Source organism: Nematolebias whitei, chromosome 22 (assembly GCF_014905685.2).
Source record: "Nematolebias whitei isolate Nwh7 chromosome 22, NemWhi1, whole genome shotgun sequence".
Taxonomy (NCBI): domain Eukaryota; kingdom Metazoa; phylum Chordata; class Actinopteri; order Cyprinodontiformes; family Rivulidae; genus Nematolebias; species Nematolebias whitei.
In genome coordinates, this window is record NC_056519.1 from 15,829,903 (window position 1) to 15,851,026 (window position 21,124).

The 21,124-nt window shown below is 42.2% G+C and overlaps 1 protein-coding gene across 1 annotated transcript; it reads right to left on the bottom strand.

Annotated features, from left to right (window-relative positions):
• Window positions 1-945: 945 nt before the first annotated feature.
• Window positions 946-19,380, bottom strand: ccnd2b (cyclin D2, b). Its single transcript, XM_037696190.1, has 5 exons — window positions 18,970-19,380; window positions 17,961-18,176; window positions 7,326-7,485; window positions 4,127-4,275; window positions 946-1,276 (listed from the first exon to the last, which is right to left on the bottom strand). Exons 1-5 carry the CDS (start codon window positions 19,378-19,380, stop codon window positions 1,112-1,114), a joined length of 1,101 nt encoding a protein of 366 aa, XP_037552118.1. The 3' UTR covers window positions 946-1,111.
• Window positions 19,381-21,124: the final 1,744 nt, after the last annotated feature.

Here is a 21,124-nt window from a genome sequence, read left to right on the forward strand (position 1 = left end):
ATGGTATTCTTATTTTATTTTTTTTTAAGGAAGAACTGCAAAACACCCAAATTAATCTTGTTAGGGATCATTTCTCCTCTTATCAATCTTGTCATGTGCAACTGCAGAAATTTAAAGCTTAAAGTTATACCGCCCTCACTGCTGTTTGCAATCATTCATCAACCCAGACTTTCCATTTTTAAACACTTTCCTCATGCTTTCTGTATCAAAACACTTCAAGAAAACCATCTAACCTGTTCGTTTCCTCTAAAACCTTGTGAAAATAACTTGCCAGAACTCACTTCTTAAACACTGCATTAAAAATACCAGACTAAGCCAAAAATCCTTTCCTAAAATTATCTGCGCTCGAACTTGTATGAGCCACAGGAAAACAGCACAACAATGTAGCTCTGGTTAATTCAAACACATCAACACGGTCCTTTCAACGCTCCGGTCTGTTGGCAGGGGAATCCGTAGCTTTAGAAACAGTAGCTACTGCTTTACTCCTCAGACATGTTTCAGGTCCTCCTGCGAGCGGGCCCAGCCCACTCCGAGCCACCACTCCGCTTCATAAATAGTAAGCATCCTCTAGCTGGACATCAGTTCTGTTTGAATGCTATATAATGAATTATCAGCAGTTAAATTGCTGCTGTGTGGATTTTCAGATGAAGAAAATCACTTTCAAACAATGGAAGGAAAAAAAAAAAAATCGATAAATGTTCACTAAACATTGTTAAACTAAAGAAATGCTAGCTACATATATATCATTTTATTATTTTGCTAAATTTTATCAAAAGAAATATGAATATTTCATATAGGTTTTTTTTTTCAAGTATGAAAATATTTTAGGTTGCCTTTCTAGGAACCCAAGCTTTCAAGGATTAACCATCTTTTTAAATAGTTCGATTACATGTGACCTGTACAAAAGGTGAAAATGCGCCATAAAACAAGGCATAAATGGGGCAAAAAATGTGAAAAACTATAAATTTCTTAATATCTAAAAGTTCATAGATTGTCACACCATCACTCGTGGGACAACTTAACGTGGATACTGGCAGCTTGCGCCCCCCTCACTCCTGTCAGTTCATTGGTCGGCAGGCAAGAGTGCTGTGTAACTGATGATGATGGGAGCTCATAAGTTGACATCACGAACATCTGTCGGGGTGCTTGACTGGTCTTGTTGCTCCCTTGCCTTGTTGCCGGCTCTGATGCTGCTCTCCTGCCGGTACTGCTGGCCCTGCTGCAGGCTAGAGGCCAACACGCGCTCTATTTGCTCCTGGCACGCCCTCAAGCAGTCCTGGGACAAGACCCAAAAAAAAAAAAAAAGAGGTTAATTAGTAATTAAACATAAACTTCCATCAAACGCATTCTACAGCAAATTTGTAATTTCTTTCTAATGTGCTTTATGCTCATATTGGAAGTCTCTTTGTTCACATTTGCCTTTATTAAGCATAAATTTAAGTTTATTTCAACTGAACCCACATAGAAATACAATAGTCCCACTTACCACATTCTTGCAATATTCTAAACAATGTTTCTAAACTCTAAATGCTCTAAAAGAGCACACAATGTCATGATTTCAGCTCCCTGCCTCCTCTGCTTTTGTCCACATGCAAGCACTCTTGGCCACCCCACCCTGCATGGAGAACAGCTGATCAGCTGCAGCAGGAAGTTGATCCTGCAGTATGGGCTGCACAAAATGTGCATCAGGTGCTAAACATTTTAAAATAATTCAGTTTAAATAAAGATTTCACGCCAATCGTGTGGCTCATCCATCAGTCAGCCAATTGTGTGTCATGTCCAATCTTATTTTGAAAAACCGCGATAAACGAACCGCGATGTATCGAGGGACTACTGTAGTTGTATTTTAGTTTGAACTGACTGAATTCTAAAACTTAAAAAAAGTTAAGAAATCACTGTAATGCCACTTTAATTGGTGATATGCGACTTATTTGTGCTGCTGATTATCCATGCTGCTGATTATGTCATGCTGCTGTATAAATTCATACCCATCTGTTCACCACAGACTCATGTTTGGGCTGCTGTTGATACGCCGTATTGATTTACATTATTAGGGTTTGGTGTATATCTTGAGTGTCGATCTTAGATCCTTATATACCGTTTATTTTTACACTGTATATTTTGCTATTTTTGGATGCAACTGGGACCCTGTGTACATAATTTCATTCCACCTCATATACCTTATGTGATGTGAATAACTAAACTTGACTTGAAATAAAGGCACACGAAATGTTAAAAAAAAAAAAAAAAAAATCCTTAAAAATGCATCCGTTTAAAGTTTTAAACTGAATGCTTCACTTTATACACAAGCGCTAGAACAAACTGTGCTCATTTTAAGCGGTCTTAACTTTATTCGAGACCAACAATGTTATTTACAATTATTTTCCCAGGCGTTTTACAATAAAAGCTGCTAGTCAATTGCAAGATGAATTTCAATTACATCTTTATGTAGACTCTAGCGTGTAAAACACTGGTATTATTTGCTGCAATTGACATGAAAGTTGTTCAGTTTTATTCACATGCTTGGCATACCAGCAGGGGATTACAAGTCTTGAAGGTAGGTGGTCCAGTCTGCATCATGACCAGAACAATAAGTACCAAGCACACTCCCAACACCAACAACAGCAGCAGGCGGCACAGTGGGTACAGGAATTGTCTGACATGAGACCCGCTGATTACTGTCGAATGAGCAAAGGTTCACACGAGGGAGTCAGGGTTCCTAAAAAGGCTCTGGGATCCACCAGGCTACAGATACGCACATCTGAAACACTGGATTCTTTCCCCCACCCCCCAGCTTGGGTTTACGGCACGGTCAGCCTCATGTGGAGGTCTGGAGGAAATAGCTTTGACCTACTGCACCGACCCTCTGAATTTGGGTGTAAAACAGAACACAGAACAGTGGGACCGGATGTTTTTGAAAAACTTTTTTTTTTTTAATGAAAGGCAATTCTCTCTCTGTCTCCATCAACCCCCCCACCCCCCACCCCTGCAGGTCTGTGCGTTGAACATGTGGGAGGTCTGCCTCCCTGAGCCAACTGCAGGACCCTTAAAGAATGAGACGAAGCTCGCAAAAGGCCAGCATTCCTTTAAAATACACCAATAATTGGAACCTGATGGGCTGCTGTCTGAGTGCCTGTTGTGACGGTGATGTTGAGGGGGCCACGTAGGTCGCTATGGCAACAAAACCACAAACTAAAACGCAACAGTGTTTCTATGGATTTCTATGGACAAAACCAAACAATTAATGTACATCAAAAAAAAATTGCTGGATTAGACTTTTTTTTTTGCGTAATTTGCATTTAAACTCCTAAAATACTTTATGACGCTTAGACAATACATCGTTGCAGAAACCCGTCCACTTCCATTATATGTGCAGGAAAAGATCTAGTCATATAATAATAATGCTGACTGCACACTTTAAAACAAAAAATATTACTTTAATATAAGGACTCAGGAAGTGCCTTCACAGAGCAAATTCATAAAATGTCTGCAGCACCCAGAACTGAAGTTAAAAGGAAAAAAAAAAGAAGCCAATTAAATTACTGCACAAAGACAAACAGCACTTGCGTCACTTTGTAGGAACGTTAATAGCAATGCATTTCCATAAAACTATTAACGTCCAACCACACTTTTAGTATACATTTATAATACATGATGATAAGATGGTAACATTCAGTTGGAGTCAGTGTCAACATATATTTTAAAGATGACTTCAGGGGCTTGTTTTCTGCTGGTTTGACGACAACTCTTTGCTTCTTCACGTGTCTACAGACAAAGATATTTCTCGTCTTTATTGCAAACATATTCCTCCAGCAGGAGGGGTACACAGAAAAAGTGGGAGGCATTCACAGAAACTGCATGCGTCCCACCACAAGAATGTGGGCTCTGAGTTTTAAGAAGACATTCCCTCTGCCGCTGCTCTTTATAGCAGCAGTCTGGCTCTTCGGCCAAGAACCAAGAGCTAGCTCTCCCCCTTCTCCATGAAAAGTAAATAGTTTCAGTCTGCCACTACTCAAGTCATCCTTGTTGTTTACTAGAAGTTTTATGCTGCTCACGTGCAATACAACAATCCTGGCCAGTAACTGTATTGTTTTGACGGATTACTTCCGTTGTCTTTGACACTCACCACTTCAGTGTTGGTGATCTTGGCCAGCAGGTCTGTCAAGTTGTCCCGACTGAGCCTTTGGTCGTTGTGGTCCAGCTGCAGGCCACAGACAGCTGCTCCCATGCTGCCCGTGGCGATCATAGAAGGAGGGTTCATGGCAAGACGGTCATCTGCCGAAGAAATAAAAACAACAACTAGTCAAGCAGCTGCTTTAAGTCGTAGTGATAAACAGAAAATCACATTTTAACGATATCAGCAGCATCAGTTCAGAGGGAGTGTGCAAGATGCCTGGCAGATGAAAAAGACTGAATCATCTTGTGTGCATACTTCACACAGTTGATCCTGATTTTCCCACAGTCTGGACACCAGCAGAAGTACTGTATCCGTTTTGAACCTCAGTGGTTTTCTTCTTAGAAATCTCAGATCTGATTACAAAAGCAGAGAAGGAATCCTCCTACTCATGGAGCAATGAGCTCCATGCATGACTCCCCTGAGTCCATATCCAAGTCTGAAAGACCAAAGCAACAGCAGGTCTGGATCCAAGAAGGACTGAAGTAACTTCATCGAATACACTGTATTCAATACAGCATACCGCACCGTCCGGCGTACACGTCACACCGCCCTATAAGTCGCATCAGTCCAAATATGTTTAATAAGGTGGAAAAATCCATAAATATGTCGCTTTGCCGTATACGTCACATCTATTATGAGTCATCGCCGATGCGTTGCGTTTGTTACGAGTCAGCGGTGACAACCCAGAAATGTGGGCCGGTGTTGTGCCAAAAATCGATGGGCTTCCAAATAGCAACAGCGGGAGCGTACACAGGAGGACTTTAACAAGAATTTAACAAGATTAACACTTAAAAATAATGGTTTGCTCGAAATCATAGTAAAGGTGTGTCTTAATCTAACTTTTGCTTAATAAATTAACTTTGACGTTCAAATCTGTTTTTCAAAACCCGATTTGCGGGGATTCAGGGGGTCGAGCCTCTGCATGTCTTAGAAATTTAACAAGATAAACACCTAAAAACAATTATTTGTTTGCTCAAAATTATAGTAAAAGGTGTGTCTCAGTTGAACTTTTCCTTAATAAATGCACTTTAGTGGTCAAATTAGCTGCATTTCGCCGGGACGGTGCAGCTGGTTTTGACGGTTGCTCCAAGCAGCGAGCAGAATAAAAGGTGGCAGGTTATGGCAAGCTGATTGTGTCATTAATAGCTGGTGAAGATTCTCAGTTATCCAGGACAAGGTAAATTCAAACAAGTTCAAGACAAAAACAATAAAGTATTCTAAATAAAGTCCAGTTGTTTTTGTCTTGAACTTTTTTGAATTTGTCATTAATAGCCACTTTTACCTATTACATGATTCAACGGCATGCCTTACTTCTACTACCACTCTGCTTCTATCTAGTGGCTGAAAATGATACTGTTCATTTTTTTTTCAATCAGAATGAATGAAAACGGACATATCTCAGGCAAAAACTGGTTTATAAATATGTGGAAAAATCCATGAATACGTCGCTTCGGCCTATACGTCACAGGGCATGTAAATTATGCAAAGAACAGCGACTTATAGGCCGAAAAATACGGTAATACCGAAAAGCTGGGACTTTTCTCAATGACAAAAACTGGTAACATGTTTCTTCACGATAGCGTTAAATTCTTCTTCCACTTTTGTATCATTATGCACCGACAGCTCTGCAGGCACAAGCTTCTTGTTCTCGTTTCTTATCAAGTTCTACTTTAGTGAGTTAACATGATAAATTAAAAAGCTCCACACACCATAAATACTTTGCAGAAAGCACTGCCTGAAACCGAGTCCAAAGCAAATGATTTTAATGGTAGCGGAACAACATTTGATTTTGGATAAAAATGGACCAGATATGCACATTTCACTCCCTTTTTGACATTTTGATTATTTTTCTTCTGTTTATTTTCCATTGAAATACACTTTGAAAAGTTTCTGCATACTTCAATGACAAGCGTCAATTACTTGCGGCAATAAAATTAAACAGGCTTGTTCTGGATTTCAGCAGATACACATGAAAAGGAATTGACACACACTTGTTAAGCGTTAAACTGGGTTTTTCTCAACACAATGCAAGCAAGTCCTGGTGGCCTGATAGCTTTGATAGAATCCTGAAGAAGAGCCTAGTTGACTGCACCCAGGAAACCATCTGTCCAAAGGAGGAGCTCCCCAATATAAGAATAACTTCTCAACTCTGCATAAAACTCCAAACATTTACATTACTGCTTAAACCACAGCAGGCTTCCATTTTTTTTCCCTCCCTACTGTGGTTGCTTTGTGCTTTGATACAAGCAGCTGCTTATGAATAGCAGAAGCAACCACTGAAACACACCCAAATATATATATATATATATATATATATAATTTAAATAAGTGACAGTAAAACTGTGCTGAACAGGGCAGGAAACTCATTAGGGGAATCTTGTTTTCTCGAGTAAACAAGCACCAATTGGCCAGATCTGACCACGCTGACGTTAGCGAGGAATTTTAATCACACCCAAATGACCTCCTTTGTTTCATTTCCTTCACTGTATTAGCTGAGAAGTGTTGGGAGATAAAAAGCAGCATCGTGACAAAGTCTCACGTGCATTAGGTGATCCTGCAATACTGTTTTTGTTCGGGATATGAACATATTAAAGGATTCCTTGTGTACATAGAGGAATGACATGAAAATGCTGCTAAAGCAAAGGCCTGAGGGGGCACGAGTTGTGCTTTTCCCCTTTGCTTTTTTCAGAGTCTCTAGAGTTTATTTTGGACGCGAGGCCAGGATGGGAGGAGGAAGGAAGATCACTGCTCCGACTCTTTAAACCTGGAAGGTTCCCTGTCAACAAACAATGCAGGGCGAGCGGTACAGGAGTTCAGCTGCACTTCACTCATTCAGCGGTGCGTCTGCACGAGCACAGCTTGCAGCATGATACAATGATTACAAGTGAATGTGACAAATCTAAACACAGAACTGATACGGAGTTTCCCCAGGCACTTCGCTGTAGCAGCTGTGCAGAAAAAAAGAAGTTTACTAGAGGCTTTGGAAAGACAAGAAAGTGCTTAAAGCAGTCTGCAGAAATAAAAGACATCACAGATGACTCACAATGAGAGAATGTTTGTGTGTGTGGGAACATAGTGGATGTAGGGGGGAAAAGAAGACAGCAAACTAGTACAAAAAAGTACCTTTAATGTTATGCGGTTGAGTTACCTGTGGCACAAAGGGCAATGAATGTCAGCGTGTGCTTGCGGACCATCGCCATCTTGTCTTTGGGAAGGGGCAGCCTGCGCATGATGTGCTCTATAAAATCATTGGGGATAACCGAGGCGATGTTCCACTTCAACTTCCCAAGCACCACTAGCTCCCACTCCTAAAGCACAAAAAAAAGTTGAGAAAAACATGAATGAGTCAGTTCAAACTGTAATTCCTAGTAAAATCTACTCAGTCAGGGGGTTAATTGGCATGCTGCCATGCCTTCATTGACCGTGAAAAAGATCCCAGTCTGTCCCTTTTCCCAGAGGAAACAGCTTTGTAAGAAGAGTAGCATTTCTTCATTCTATCTTTCCTCACTGTATCTTATTATCTGCATGCCTCTCTCATTCCTCGCATCCTTTGTGTTCATATCGCCGGCATGTGACAAGCCTTGCCCTACTTAGAGGGCCTGCCAATGAGACAGCAAGCCCCTTCCTTCCTGTCACAAGCCTCAAACAGCTACAGCGAGTTTGCAGTGCAAGAGCAGCAGCACAAAAATGACTTTCATTCAATCTTTACACAAACAAAACCTGTACACATTTCACTTCACAGTGCTTTCTGTTATTTTGTATATGAAAGCATCAAACACCCTTATCTTTTAACTTTTTCATCTTTCTGTATAATAACTAGATTTAAAGTGATGACATACTGTAACTAATGCATCTCTGAAGAGGTCAACATAGCAAAGAATGTACACGGGTATAAAAACTGCTTCTGTTAAGAGACATACTCATTTTCAGGACACTAAAGTTTTGTTTTTTTTAAGTTTGGAATATTAATTAAAAAAAAATCATGTAAAATACATTAAAGCAAAGGTACTAGGAATGCACAATATTGGATTTTTGGCCGATATGTTAAAACTTATTTGGCCGATAACCGATATAGATACCGATATTTTCCCCTGGATCTACTTACAGAGAACAGTTTTCTCTGCTGTGGAATTAAAATACTACATTACTCAGCATGGTCTTTGTCAATTTGGCCTGCTACAAAATACAGGGGCTGAAAATGATGCAACACTTGAACTTGGATTATGTTTAATGTCAAATTTATTCATGAAATTTACTCTATAACACAATGACAATACGAACAGTGCAAATTTGTAAATTTTCACAAATCTAACCTGTTCACAAGCGACAAGTGGAAAGCACATAAGTAGTAGTGCATTAATATATATACTTGACAGCTTCTTAAATTAAAAACTTAACTTAAAACAGAAGCCTTTCATATCAGTGAGTTATTTTGATGAATGGTCAATATCCGATATTTAACTTTATCACTAATATGGCCGATACGATACCATGCCGATAATATCGTGCATCCCTAAAAGGTACCCCTATTTATTGAATATTTAAGCAAATATTTAGTTACAATGTTAACTATAAGAAATAACGTCAGCTTAAAAAATTAGGTGAATCTTACAAGAGAACAATACCCATTTGATTTATTAAAATAATAAAAGTTTTAAGACAAACGTTGGTTACGTACTGTAACCCCAGATTCTATGAATATAAGCGTAGCCCTTTAAGGCCTTCGCTTTAGTGGGTTTATCCCGTTATGCAGAGCATAAGCACTGAAAAAAAATTAGTCCACGCCCACCTGCTGTGTGGGCCCTACCCGGTCCGTATAAATTACGTTAAGAGCGGGAAATCGGCTCCCAAAATAGCTTTTTTCTTCAGCCATTTAGGAGCCAGTGAGGCCCGACGCTTAAAGGGCTACGCTTATATTCATAGAATCTGGGGTTACAGTACGTAACCAACGTTCTATGTCATATAAGCTTCGCCCTTTAAGGCCTTCGCTTTAGTGGGTAAAGGGCGAAGCCGATGTGGTCCTCGCCTCACTGGGTCCATTCGAACACAGTAAGAAGCGGAAGCTTGCCCAAAAAACGTCTTGTCACTCAGCTCCCCATGTGCATAACTACGCATCGTGTAATTATGTGCCATGCACAGACGCATGTTGTGTAGCTATGCGTTCTGACAAAGCATGAATACCCCGGAAAACTTTCAACGGGAAGAAGAAGTTGAAAAGAGGGGGGGGGGGGGGGGGCATGAACCAACTGGTTCATGGCTGAACAGTATAAACAGATTAATGTCCATAAATTGATTATAAATCAATTGAACTGATTGGTAACAATAATCATGAACTGATTAGTGACAATATAACCAAAATCACAGACACGACTTGTGACTGATAACAACATCTCACACTGTAATGCATGCAGACAGAAGTGAGTTTAAACAGAGTTCCATGAGAACAATAATATTCATTCTGTTAGAGCACTAAGGACAGAATGTGTCATGGAACGAGCCGTTACATCACGTAGGTAAAAGCGAATAAATGAGCAGGGTGTTGACCATGCAGCCGCAGTGCAGATGTCCTGCATTGACATACCATTATGCAGAGCAGTCGAAGATGCGATACCCCTGGTCGAGTGTGCTTAGAGGTTGACAGGAGGCTCTAAATCTGATGCTCTGTAGGCTTCAGAAAAGGCCTCACACAGCCAGTGTGACAAGCGCTGGATGGATAACGGCGACCTGTAGAAGCATCTCTATAATGCACAAACCATTGTTGAGTTTGAAACGCATTGCAGCTGTGTGCGTTATGTAACACGTCAACGCCCGCACCGGGCAGAGAAGATGAAAAGATGCTTCCTCTTCTGATCTGTGGGGGGGAAAAGACCCCTCCAACGATATCACTCTTGATTTAAAAGAGCTCGTGATGTTTTAGGCATAAAAGCTGGGTTGGTCTTAAATCAGCTGAGCTGCCCGTCAGCCTAATTCTAAGGCATGACGAAGCAACAGAGAGGGCAGATAAATACTTACCCTCTTAGCGGGTGTTAAAACCAGCAACAGGGCTGTTAAAAGAGACAAGAATTTAAATGAAACCTGATCCAGAGGCTCAATTGAAGCTTTGATCAGGGCTCGCAGGACCAGCGTTAAACCCACTGTGGAAAACAAGTGGGCGTGAAAAACAGGCCTACATCTCTGTACACCTTTTAGAAACCGCTTCATCAGCGGGTGATAAAAGCTGTTCTGTCTCCAAACCCTTTGTGGCAGGAAGAGATGGCTGCAATCGTACGTTAAAGCGTACTGAAAGCCAACTCCCTATCCATCAGCTGTTGTAGAAAAACAACACGCCGCTTAAAAGGCATGAGGTGGTCTCTAAACCTTCTCTGTGCACCAGCGCTGAAAAGCCGTCCCCTTGATGTGTACAGAACTGTGGTAGATGCAGCACGTGAATCTTGAATTGTGCACACTATCTCCTGAGGGAGACCCATCCTCTAAGTGGAACCGCTCAGCGGTCAGACCCACCGGTGTTGACCTATTTCTGGGTAACTCTTGGTCGCTCCTCCTGCCTGAAGGAGAGCATCCTTCCTCCATGACAGTTCCACGGCGACCCAACAACAGACGTTGCAGGCCTGGGAACCATAGTGCGTTCACACGCCGGGAGCCACCAAGGAGGGCTGTCAATCCCTCCTCTTGAACTCGGTTCATGGACCGTAAAAAAACAGAGGAGGTGGGGGGGAAAGAAACGCGTAAAAAGCGTTTTGGGCCACCGACTGTGAGCAAATGCGTCCCCCCCCAGCGATGGATCGTCTCGCGGGCTCAGGGAAAACCGTAGTTGACATTGAGCGTTCTTCTCGCATCGCAAACAGGTCCACAGCTGCTTTGCCAACTTCTGCTGCGTCTGAAAAACATCAGATCCGGATGGAGGATCCGGTCCACGTAACGTGGGCCGCCCTTGGACGTCACATCAGAACACCGGATATGTAAACCGCTCTAATAAAAGCAGGTTTTGATGAACCCAACTCAGTAGCTTTCGCACAATGTGTAACATCTGGCTGAACGCACACCCTGATGGTTATGTATGCAGCAGTCATCATGATGTCTGTGTGAATCAACACGTGTTGATTCTGTAGCACAGGAGCAAGGTGTTGAATCACATTCAGTACTGTGCGACACTCCAAAACATTGATGTGGGCTGATGTGTAGTGGGGCCACAGCGCCCCTACTGCTTGAGATAGGTATGTCCCCCCCCCAGCCTGACAGCAACGTGTCCGTGAAGACTGACCCATGACGTGGGTCTGCTGAGGGGGACTCCCTCTGATAGAAAAACAAGGTGTTTCCCCAGAGTCGGAGGTCTGCTTCCACAGAGGAAAAGACAATGATCATCCGTCGTTGTTTTACTGGATCCACATGCAGACGTGCAAAAAACACCTCTAGAGGCGTCTCATGTGATAAATGAGTTTTCATGGTGGTTGAATTTAATTCCACTCCAGAAAAACAAATGTCTGGGCCGGGAAAATCGAGCTTCCTTCCACTTATGGCGAAGCCCAGATTAACAGGTGTGATGTCAACACCTGATCCTGCATCAGCGCCTCCTGTCTGAAGTGACAGGATCCGCAGATCATCCAGGTAAAAACAAAAAACTCTCGTCTCTGTGTTTTAGGATGATCGGTATGCGTTCTCTGGATGTTAAAACAACAGATCCAAGAACGGTCTCACCCCTCCGATCCGTGAGTAAAAACCCTCGTGTTTTCTCTCCCTTGGGGAACTCTGTAGATTACTTTTATCAGAAAACACTTGGATTTCTGCATTTAGGGAAGAGAATCAGTCTGATGATGATGACGGGACCGTTTATATAACTCCTCTGAATGGAGGGGTTCGGGTTGCAAACTGTAACTTGTACCATTTGCATAAACCCTGTCCATCCATCTGAAAAACGGCGAGCATGTTTTGCCACTCTACGTAACGTTCGTGGATGAACGTGCGTTAATGATGCGTCATGTTTTGTACGGCTGTCAGCAGTCCGTCCCTCAACCGCCGTCATGCGTCGCGGGAATGTTTTCTGTGTGACCCCGGGCGAGACTTGAGCTGAAGGCGAAGCGTGTGACAGCTAATGACGCGGTGGGGCTGCGCGTTTGACGTCGCTGTGCGAACGTTGAAAGGCGGAGGGCGTGACTTCATTTACACCGTGCTGTTGGAGTGAAGGCTGCTTAGCCCCGCGGGAGCACACGTTGTTCTCTGGAGGGACGCGCGCCGCTCTCGCTGGAGGGGCGCGCGCTAGAGGGAGGTGGGACTCATTACCGGATTCTTCGGCTGCTTCACGTTTAAGCTGCGGTGAGCTGCCGAAAGCTGAGAGAGAAGGACCCCCACCCGGACCAGCCTGCGGACCACATTCATACCGATGTGAGCTGGTTAGCGCCGGCAGCTGTGTGTGTGCGCCAGCATCAACGCAGCGCCGTTGGATGGAGGCTGTCCATCTTAGTGATCGACTCGTCATGTCAGAGCGGCGGTGAGTTAAAAACCTGTTTAAGGACACCGGCTCATGTGGAGGCTGTTCCATCCCACGAGTGCGAGTTGACACCGCTTGAGTGAGGATCGTGCAGTTCTAGTTGGTAATGAGTTATTTTCGCTTACCGTTGTGCCGTGATCGACTCGTCATGTCTAGAGCGACGGTGAGTTTAAAAACCTTTAATTAAGGACACCGGCTCATGTGTGGAGGCTGTTCTGTGATCGACTCGTCATGTCTTAGAGCGACGGTGAGTTAAAAAACCTTTATTTAAGGACACCGGCTCGTGTGTGGGGCTGTTTCATCCCACGGGTACGAGTTGACATCACTTGGGTGAAAAACGTGCAGCCCGGGATTATAACGAGTTATTTTCACTTACCATCGTGCCCTGTAAGCGATTAATAATGTCTTGGAGCGGCGGTGAGTTTAAAAAGCCTTATAAAGGACACCGGCTCTTATGTGTGCGGCCGCTGTGAGCTCATCCGGGCTTACAGACTGGCTAAAAAACAGACACTTGATCATTAATGATGATTTATTTCAACTTTCGTGTCACTTTTACACACACCCTCCGGAGACCGTCATTTTGAGAGCTTTCTCTCTCATGAGCTCTGCGATTGTTTGCCCAGAGCGCTGTCTTGCAGGCGAACTCTGGGGAAACGCTGAGCTGCAGGCTGCCGGAGTGCAGAGGGCTGGATTCTGACGGGCGGGGCTGGTGGTGGAACTCAGCGAGAGCCGCGGCCGTGGAAAAGTCGAAGCTTGCTCGCGACGGTCCCTCCAGCGGGACAGGGTGGGCCGCGCGGCTTGATGAGGTGGTGCACAGCCTCTGGCACCTCCTCCGACTGTTTCACTTCGCCAGCATGGTTTGAAGCTGCTCTGAACAGCGCGTCCGCGATGTTTCATCAGGTCTTGTGCAGATTCTCCGGCAGCGAGGGGAGTAACGAAACCAGGTGGGTCGTTGGGTCGTCGTCCTCCGCGCTGCAGTCCTCGACAGGCAAACCGTGGGAGAGGCACACATGTTGAGCTGGCGTCAGCTGCCTGACAGAGGGAGTTCTTTGTCTCCAAGGCAGGTCTGCGGCCTTCAATCCCTTGGACATGCTATGTGCTAGCAGCGCGCGTTGTTGCTAACTGCGGCTGCCTGAAAAACACATTGGTGGGCTCGATTCGAGAGCGTGTTCGCCGTCTGGTTCGTGTTCCTCCGGAGGGACGGGACGCTGCTCCGGCCTGGGCAGCTTCGCTCCGGAAGCTTCCGCGAGGCTTGGCTCCAGGAGGGGTTACCGAGGAATAGCCCCGCTCGGTGAATCCCTCAACTCTGGTGATGGGAGCGGACTGGGGACCGACTCCTCTAATCTACCAGGAAAGAACCGTCTGCGGCCTCGCCCGTGGAACGTCCTGTTGGAACGTGAGGCCGTATGGATCAAGACGGTGAGCCACAGTGGAGCCCAGTGAAAAACAACCTTCCCGCCGATCATCCGAACTGGCGGGAAAAGGCGAGGGACGTAGAAAAAAGGGGTCCCTTCATGTCAGCCTCCTCCCGGGTTCCGCCGGGCAACCCCTGAGGGCGCCGTCGGCCGGGAGCGGTGTGATCGCCGATGCGAAACGAGGTGGGATGGGGTGAGCATTCACTCAGCCCCCCTCCACCTACACTACGCTACCCGGGAGGGAATGAGCAGCGGGGGCTGCAGCTGAGCACGCCTTGCCCCGGAGGAACCATCCGGTTCGCCCCGAGGGTCGGCGATAAGAGGAAAAAACACAAGATGGCGTTGTCCAGCGTGTAGTGACCTGTCACTGGGAAATGTTCCACGACGCTTACCTTGGAATAAGACTGCTGTCATCTTCTCCTCGGGGAGGAGAACTCACCGGACGACCGGAGGTCGACTGCCGGGCCCAGCATCCTTCACAAGGTTGGTCATTTACACAACTTATCTTCTTTGTTCTTCTGACAGTGCTATATTAGCTCGCTGAAGAAAAAATGGGAGCCGATTTCCCGCTCTTAACGTAATTTATACGGACCGGGTAGGGCCCACACAGCAGGTGGGCGTGGACTAATTTTTTTTCAGTGCTTATGCTCTGCATAACGGGATAAACCCACTAAAGCGAAGGCCTTAAAGGGCGAAGCTTATATGACATAGAACTGTTTCTGTGCAAGGTGTTTTTTTTTCTTTCCAAGAAAGTCGAGCTGGTGTAAATAAAATTTGAAAACAATCCAAGTCTGAAAAGTGAAGCCAATGTTTTGAAGTATGTTAATTTCCTTGGATGAAATGCAAAGTCCTCTTCGCTCAAGTTTAAAACGTGTTCCAAGAATCTATGCAACAAATTTTCTCTTGAATTGGTCAAAAATATAAAACTAAAAGCCATTCTCTTTGGACTCTCAGACTTCCTCCCATGCCCGTTTTTATTTTCCCATCCCTCCGTAGGGTCTCCCATGGCAAATTGGTCTCAAGGGAGGAGTTGTACTAAAAGCGATTGGACAAAACCTCAATAATAAACGTCCAACTTGTCAGTATACCTCACCCATAAAAGAAAAACCAGAGCACCCCCCTGGAGCCAGACATTTGTAGGAGCTTGCTGGCGAACACCTTGTGACTGAGCCTAGACTCTTGGGGCTTGGCTAGTTCAAGTCCAGAAAAGTGATAAAAGGCCACCTCCATATGGGTCCACCACCTGTGAGGAGGATTTTAAGGTCGGGTGTGAAGTGAGCTGGGTGGCAGACGATGAAATGTCCCTGGTCAGACTGACTACTGGCAGCGTAGACTTGACGATGTGAAACGTCACCTCTCTGGAGGTTTAAGTCTTGGAAGATAATAAGCCTCCAGAATCACGGGGGAACTCAAACCCCACCCCCACATTAAGGTGATGTTTTTGTGGAGAGCAAAGGTGGATAACAAAATACTGTACATGGCCAAGAATTTGGTTTTGCAAGCAGCACATACAAAAATAGTCAAATTTTTTTGGGAAAAAAAAAAACTACATTCTCAAGATGCAGACTCATTGTTCGCAAAAACTCAGTTCAGGGACACTTCAATAAAGATTCAACGTATTTTACCACAATTTGGAGTAGACACCTAGTCTTCCAGCAATCACAGCTCAGTGAGATAGCCCTTTATAATTTGTTTTACAAATGTTTCAACTCATCCAAAAGTCCTGCAACACAAAAGCAAGGCCCACAACATGCGCGAGGTAATTATTTTTGAAACTCTCTTGCAAATGTCTTTCACAATTTGGAGGATGGTGCCAGCACTACCGAACATGATTTAAAAAAAAAATTCATATTTGGACAATGATTTTGCTTTTGTTCCAATAAACCATAAATCAGCTGAGAGGAAGAAACATCCTGTCGTAATCCGTACTAGCAAGTTGAAACGAACACGCAAGTTAAGGAACTTGAGTACAGTTTTACACAGTTTTGCTTTGCATCTGAAAACAGACCTTAAGAAAAAAATAAAAATTGTAACTAGTTTATTTCTTACAATTTTTTTTTAAACACACATTCTGATTTTCAAGCATTAAATAGATATGACTTGAATTTATGCCAGTACAGTTTGCTTCAGCATGACAGCTTCCTGTGAAACAAAATTTAGGGAAGCAACTTGCGTCTAATGAAGCGACTTGCGTCTAATGAAGCGACTTGCGTCTAATGAAGCGACTTGCGTCAAATGAAGCGACTTGCGTCAAATGAAGCGACTTGCGTCAAATGAAGCGACTTGCGTCAAATGAAGCGACTTGCGTCAAATGAAGCGACTTGCGTCAAATGAAGCGACTTGCGTATAATCTGGTGTGAGAAACAAAAAGACAAAATAAGTTATTTTGATTGGGGCTGGGTAGAAATGGGTGATTTTTTTGAATATGCATTTAAGATTTAAATAGTATTTTCCAGTGTAATATTTTTATTTTTTATTTGGGTCTTTGAGGGCCAAAAACTAAGCACCAAGTAGTTCCATTTACTGGGAAAATGGCAGACAGATTTTCCACTGATGTTTCTAAAACTCAACAACCAACATTAAATACGGATGGCAAAATGACTCAAATCAAAAGGAACATATTTCTAGATATTTTAGGTTAAGTCCAAATAATTGGAAAGCTAAAATGTTACTTAGAAAAAGAATTAAGCTAGTTAAAATTAAAACTAACGAGCATTTAAAACAGATGACATTAAAAAAAACCACTTCATAAAACTTGTCATTCGCTCTACAGTAAAGCAAACCCCCTAAAACAAATGTAGTAAGCAGTAAAACCCCAACGCCACACAGGGGCAGTCCCCACTGTCATAAAAAGCACCCTTGACATCTGAAATGTTCGCCATCATTCTCATCCGCGCTGGTTTCCTGCACATAACCCATCACTAACTTGCTTATGCTAAAAACCAGTTTCAGACATGGAAAACAACGATTGTAAGATGAGCAGGGTGGAGCTGAGCTGACCGTGTGTTCACTTTCTGAACAGCTGCCTTGAAAATCCCAACGCATTTCTTTTTGTTACCTTTATGAAAATAGCATTAAAACATTTCAATTTCTAGCTTGTGGGATCAATTGATGTTCAACAGCTAAAAACAATTACTAATATTGAATTCTTATGAGTTTTGTTTTAAGGGTCACATCTAAATTTGTTGAACTACAGTTCTGAACTAAATTATATTTCGCTAACTAGCAAACAGTACAAATGACCATGCTTGTGCTACTAAGGTTCAAAATAAAATATATTCATTTATTTAAAACTAAATTAAACATTTGTTTCCCATGCTGAACTGGAACTTTGTGATCGATATAGTCAGTCCCAGGTACAGTATGTTTTGGGTAATTCTTGTGTCAAGAAAACTAACAATTGAACATAAATGATTAAATCCAAACATGCTACTCTAAAGAACGTCTCATAATTAATCTTCCTGCATTATATCCTCAAATGCTTATGCATACTGAAACTTTACTGCTCCTGCCTTGTAAGTCATCTGGTAAACGATTAACTGTAAAGTCAGACTTTTTGATAAAACGAAAGCCACCTTTTAGCCCTTAAAGAAACCCACATGTAACTGAAAATCCTTAAATCTGCAGGATATCCATGCCTTGTACTGCATTGTTGGCACTAGATGGCATCAGACCACTCCACAGTCCACATGGATCCACAGCAGAGCTCTGCATGTGCTTTGAAGAGTTTCACTTATAAAGGAAAATGGGATTCTTCCTGTGAGACTAATTCAGCTCTCAGCTTTATAAAATAACCCCCAAAAATGTGTCTTCATGCTCTCGCAGAATGCATGAGAAAAAAAAATGAATGAATGAATGGGGTGTTTGAAATCCCAGCTCTTACCAGCAGATCTCGTGGTGAGATAGAGTTGTCTGTGTACATGCAGAGTTTCTCTGCTGATATGGGCCTGCAGTCTTTTAACTTGGAGGCCAGGAACATGCACACAGCTCCCAGCAGCTGCAAATAACTCTTTCTTGTGGGCATCACTGCTAAAACTCTGTCCAAATAATTAATGGCTAAAGGGAAAACGTCTTCGTTACTGCTTTCCTCTTCACAAACCTGGAAAAAGAAGCACAGACATTGAAAAATATCAGCACAGTTCTATCAAGTTGGAGAAAGTTTTAAAGCAGATGAGATTCTTGCATGTAGAATAACCAATCATTCTTAAAAAAAGGTGCAACAGTTTTAATTGTCCGACTCTTCAAAACAACAAAAGGCTTAAAATCCAAGTCAAAGCAGAAACAAATTAGTTCAATAGGAAGTCGTTCTGCAACCCCCCCTCTCGTATTTCAAATCCTCTTCCTCGTTGGGCTCTGCCTCATGCTCAAACACTTGTAAAACTTTACAAAGTGTGAGAAAAACAACAACAACAAAAAAAAAAAAACGTTATCGATTCGTTTCCGACAGTCGCCACAAAAAAGTTTGAACTTTCGAGATGTTAAAACTGAAAGCTCTTTCTTTGCAGCACGCTGCCTGAGCTGTGCTCACCTTTAAAAATTAATAACAATTATTGGGTTTAATACATGTCGAGTTTTACATCATGTAAATTAAGCTCAGATCTTCCGCTGTCGTTTGAGCTAGCTAATTAGCAAAAAAACAAAAAAAAAGCCACCACTTTAGCTGTAAAGCGATAAATAACTAGCTAGGTTCATTGAGTTTTCGCCTTATTTCCGACTCCCCCACGCCTTTACTTTAGTGAGTCATTCTCACACAATTAAAATGCACCAGAACAACTCATTTTGAACTAAAACACATTCTGAAGCCACGTTTAGCCCTACGATAGCGGCGAAACTTGAATAAAATGCGCATTAGCTCAAGCAGTTAGCTTATTAATGCGTAAGTTTCCACAAACCTCATGCATCCAACCTGCAACCATTCGTCTCATATACGGCTGAATATCCTTCTGAACCCGCTGAAAATATGAACATTGTGGTAAAAAACTGTCCTCGATTGTCAATAAACTTTGCAGCACTCTGTTATCATAGAGGATGTTTGGGTCACGCTGGGCTTTCACGGTTATGTCCGACTCCAGGCAATAAAGCTCCATGGCTCGGGCCACTTCTTCCCCACTTTCCTGCTGATTTTGCAAATAAAATGATAAATAAAACTTGAGAATTATGGTCACAATAGTTTCGGCAGCGGACAGAAGGAGCAGAAATCCGCAGGACGAAGCATGAGGCTGAGGAAACAAGGTTTGCTCCTGTCCTGCTGCTGCTCCTTCCAGTCTGCCTGATGATGAAGCGGCCGCAGCAGAAAGGAACATCCGGTCAATACTTAAAATGCTTTTCAAAGTAAAAGCCGGCGTGATAACATGACTTCCGGTTCCACAATACAACAAAACTTTTTTTTTATTATGAATAACAATTTACAAACAAATCAAGGAAAAAAAAAAAAAAAAGTAATACAAAGGATCAGTTAACTTTCACAGGTTGAGTTATATACATAAAAAAAAAATATATATATATAAAAAAAAAAAACAAGGAACAAATGTATATCAAATTAAAGTTATTAATCAAAGTATAAAGCTGTTGAGCAGATACTTTTAACCAACTTAAGAGACTCACAAAAAGATTTCAGGTCATTTCCCCAATGACATAAATTTGGATTCACCTGAAAAAAAAATCTACATTTATGATCAAAAAACTTTCCTAGTAATATTAAGGTTATTAATTAAATTTATATTTAAGAATTTTGAAAATAAACTCCAACTTTTATTATTGTTAAGGTCAGATCTGGCAATTCCATTCCCTGGGCCTGAAGCCAATCCCACATCCTGCTCCAAAAGTCTTGAGAGACACTACAGTTGAAAAAAGATCTAAATCCTCCTCTTCATTATCACAAAATGTACAACCAGCAGTATCAAAATTAAATCTAGATCTGATAAAGGCATTTGTTGGGTAGATGTGATTTAGTATTTTAAAATGGACTTCCTTTACTTTTGGAGGAAGTGGAAAAGAGATATATTTTGTCCTAAATTTAGAAATTATATCCATTCGGAGATCTTTAAGAATATAGTGACGTTTGATTTGACCAGGGTACAATTCTTTCTGTAAAACTCTCCTCATGAGCTTGTTTGTCATCATTTTATCTCTAAAGTCTATGTTTTCTATGTACAGTTGACTCAGAGCAGGGGATGTTTTGGAGTGAATCAAATCTTATCTAACCATAGATTTAAGAGGTGTTGGTAATGCTTTCATCAGCCTGTTGTAAATCTTGACATCACAAACAATATTAAACTTCAAACAAAACTCGCTGAACAATAAAATATCACCATTATCATTCATGAAGTGTGATATAGCCCAGATACCTTTAGAAAATTAGTTCTCTAAACAGAACTATTTTCTATTCCATAAAAGATACCTATTGTTCCAAACTGGAGTATTAACAATATGCATACGTTCAAACCAAACAATTTGGTTTTGCAAAAACAGCAGCGTGTAAATCGCCTTGTGGATTTATTCCGCATTAACCTGCTCAGTTCGACTCAGATATCATGCATATGGGCTTATTAAATTAAAGAAAGATAATAATGACAAGATGCAATTAAAAGCATCAAAATAAAAACATAACACAGAAACAATGACATTCAAAATCAAATCATACTGTGTTAAGAATATCTGTAAATAAAGTCAAATCATGTGAATTTCTATCAGGTAAACTGTGTAATAGACATGTAATCAGTACGATCACAGGGACAGCTGAGTTGTAATAAAAGACACAATTGTTGCTCGTATTGATATTAAACATCTAAACGGTCTGCGTCGCAGCAGTGGTTACTGTAACTGAATTTGCTCTTCCTGCTTGACCCAACTTGGTGTTTATAAAAACAGTGAAGCCAGGATGCTCTGAAAAAGTTCGACTAATCAATCCCAGCTTTCGTCTCGTAATAAAGTTAGCCATGCAATAACGACAATGGATCCACAACTGGAAATAAAATGCCCACCTAAGAAATAAAACGCAAATGCTACAGAAATAAAATCATAAAAATAACTTGATTGAAGGAAACA

Bases quoted from the DNA above. Each gene is read 5' to 3' on its own strand.
- ccnd2b (XM_037696190.1), bottom strand. From the start codon at position 19,380: ATGTTCCTTTCTGCTGCGGCCGCTTCATCATCAGGCAGACTGGAAGGA. The intron at 18,177-18,969 runs GTTTGTGGAAAC...TTCTTTTTCCAG, and splicing joins TTGCAGGTTGGATGCATGAG to GTTTGTGAAGAGGAAAGCAG. The intron at 4,276-7,325 runs GTAACTCAACCG...TTTCTTCGGCAG, and splicing joins CATTGCCCTTTGTGCCACAG to ATGACCGTCTTGCCATGAAC.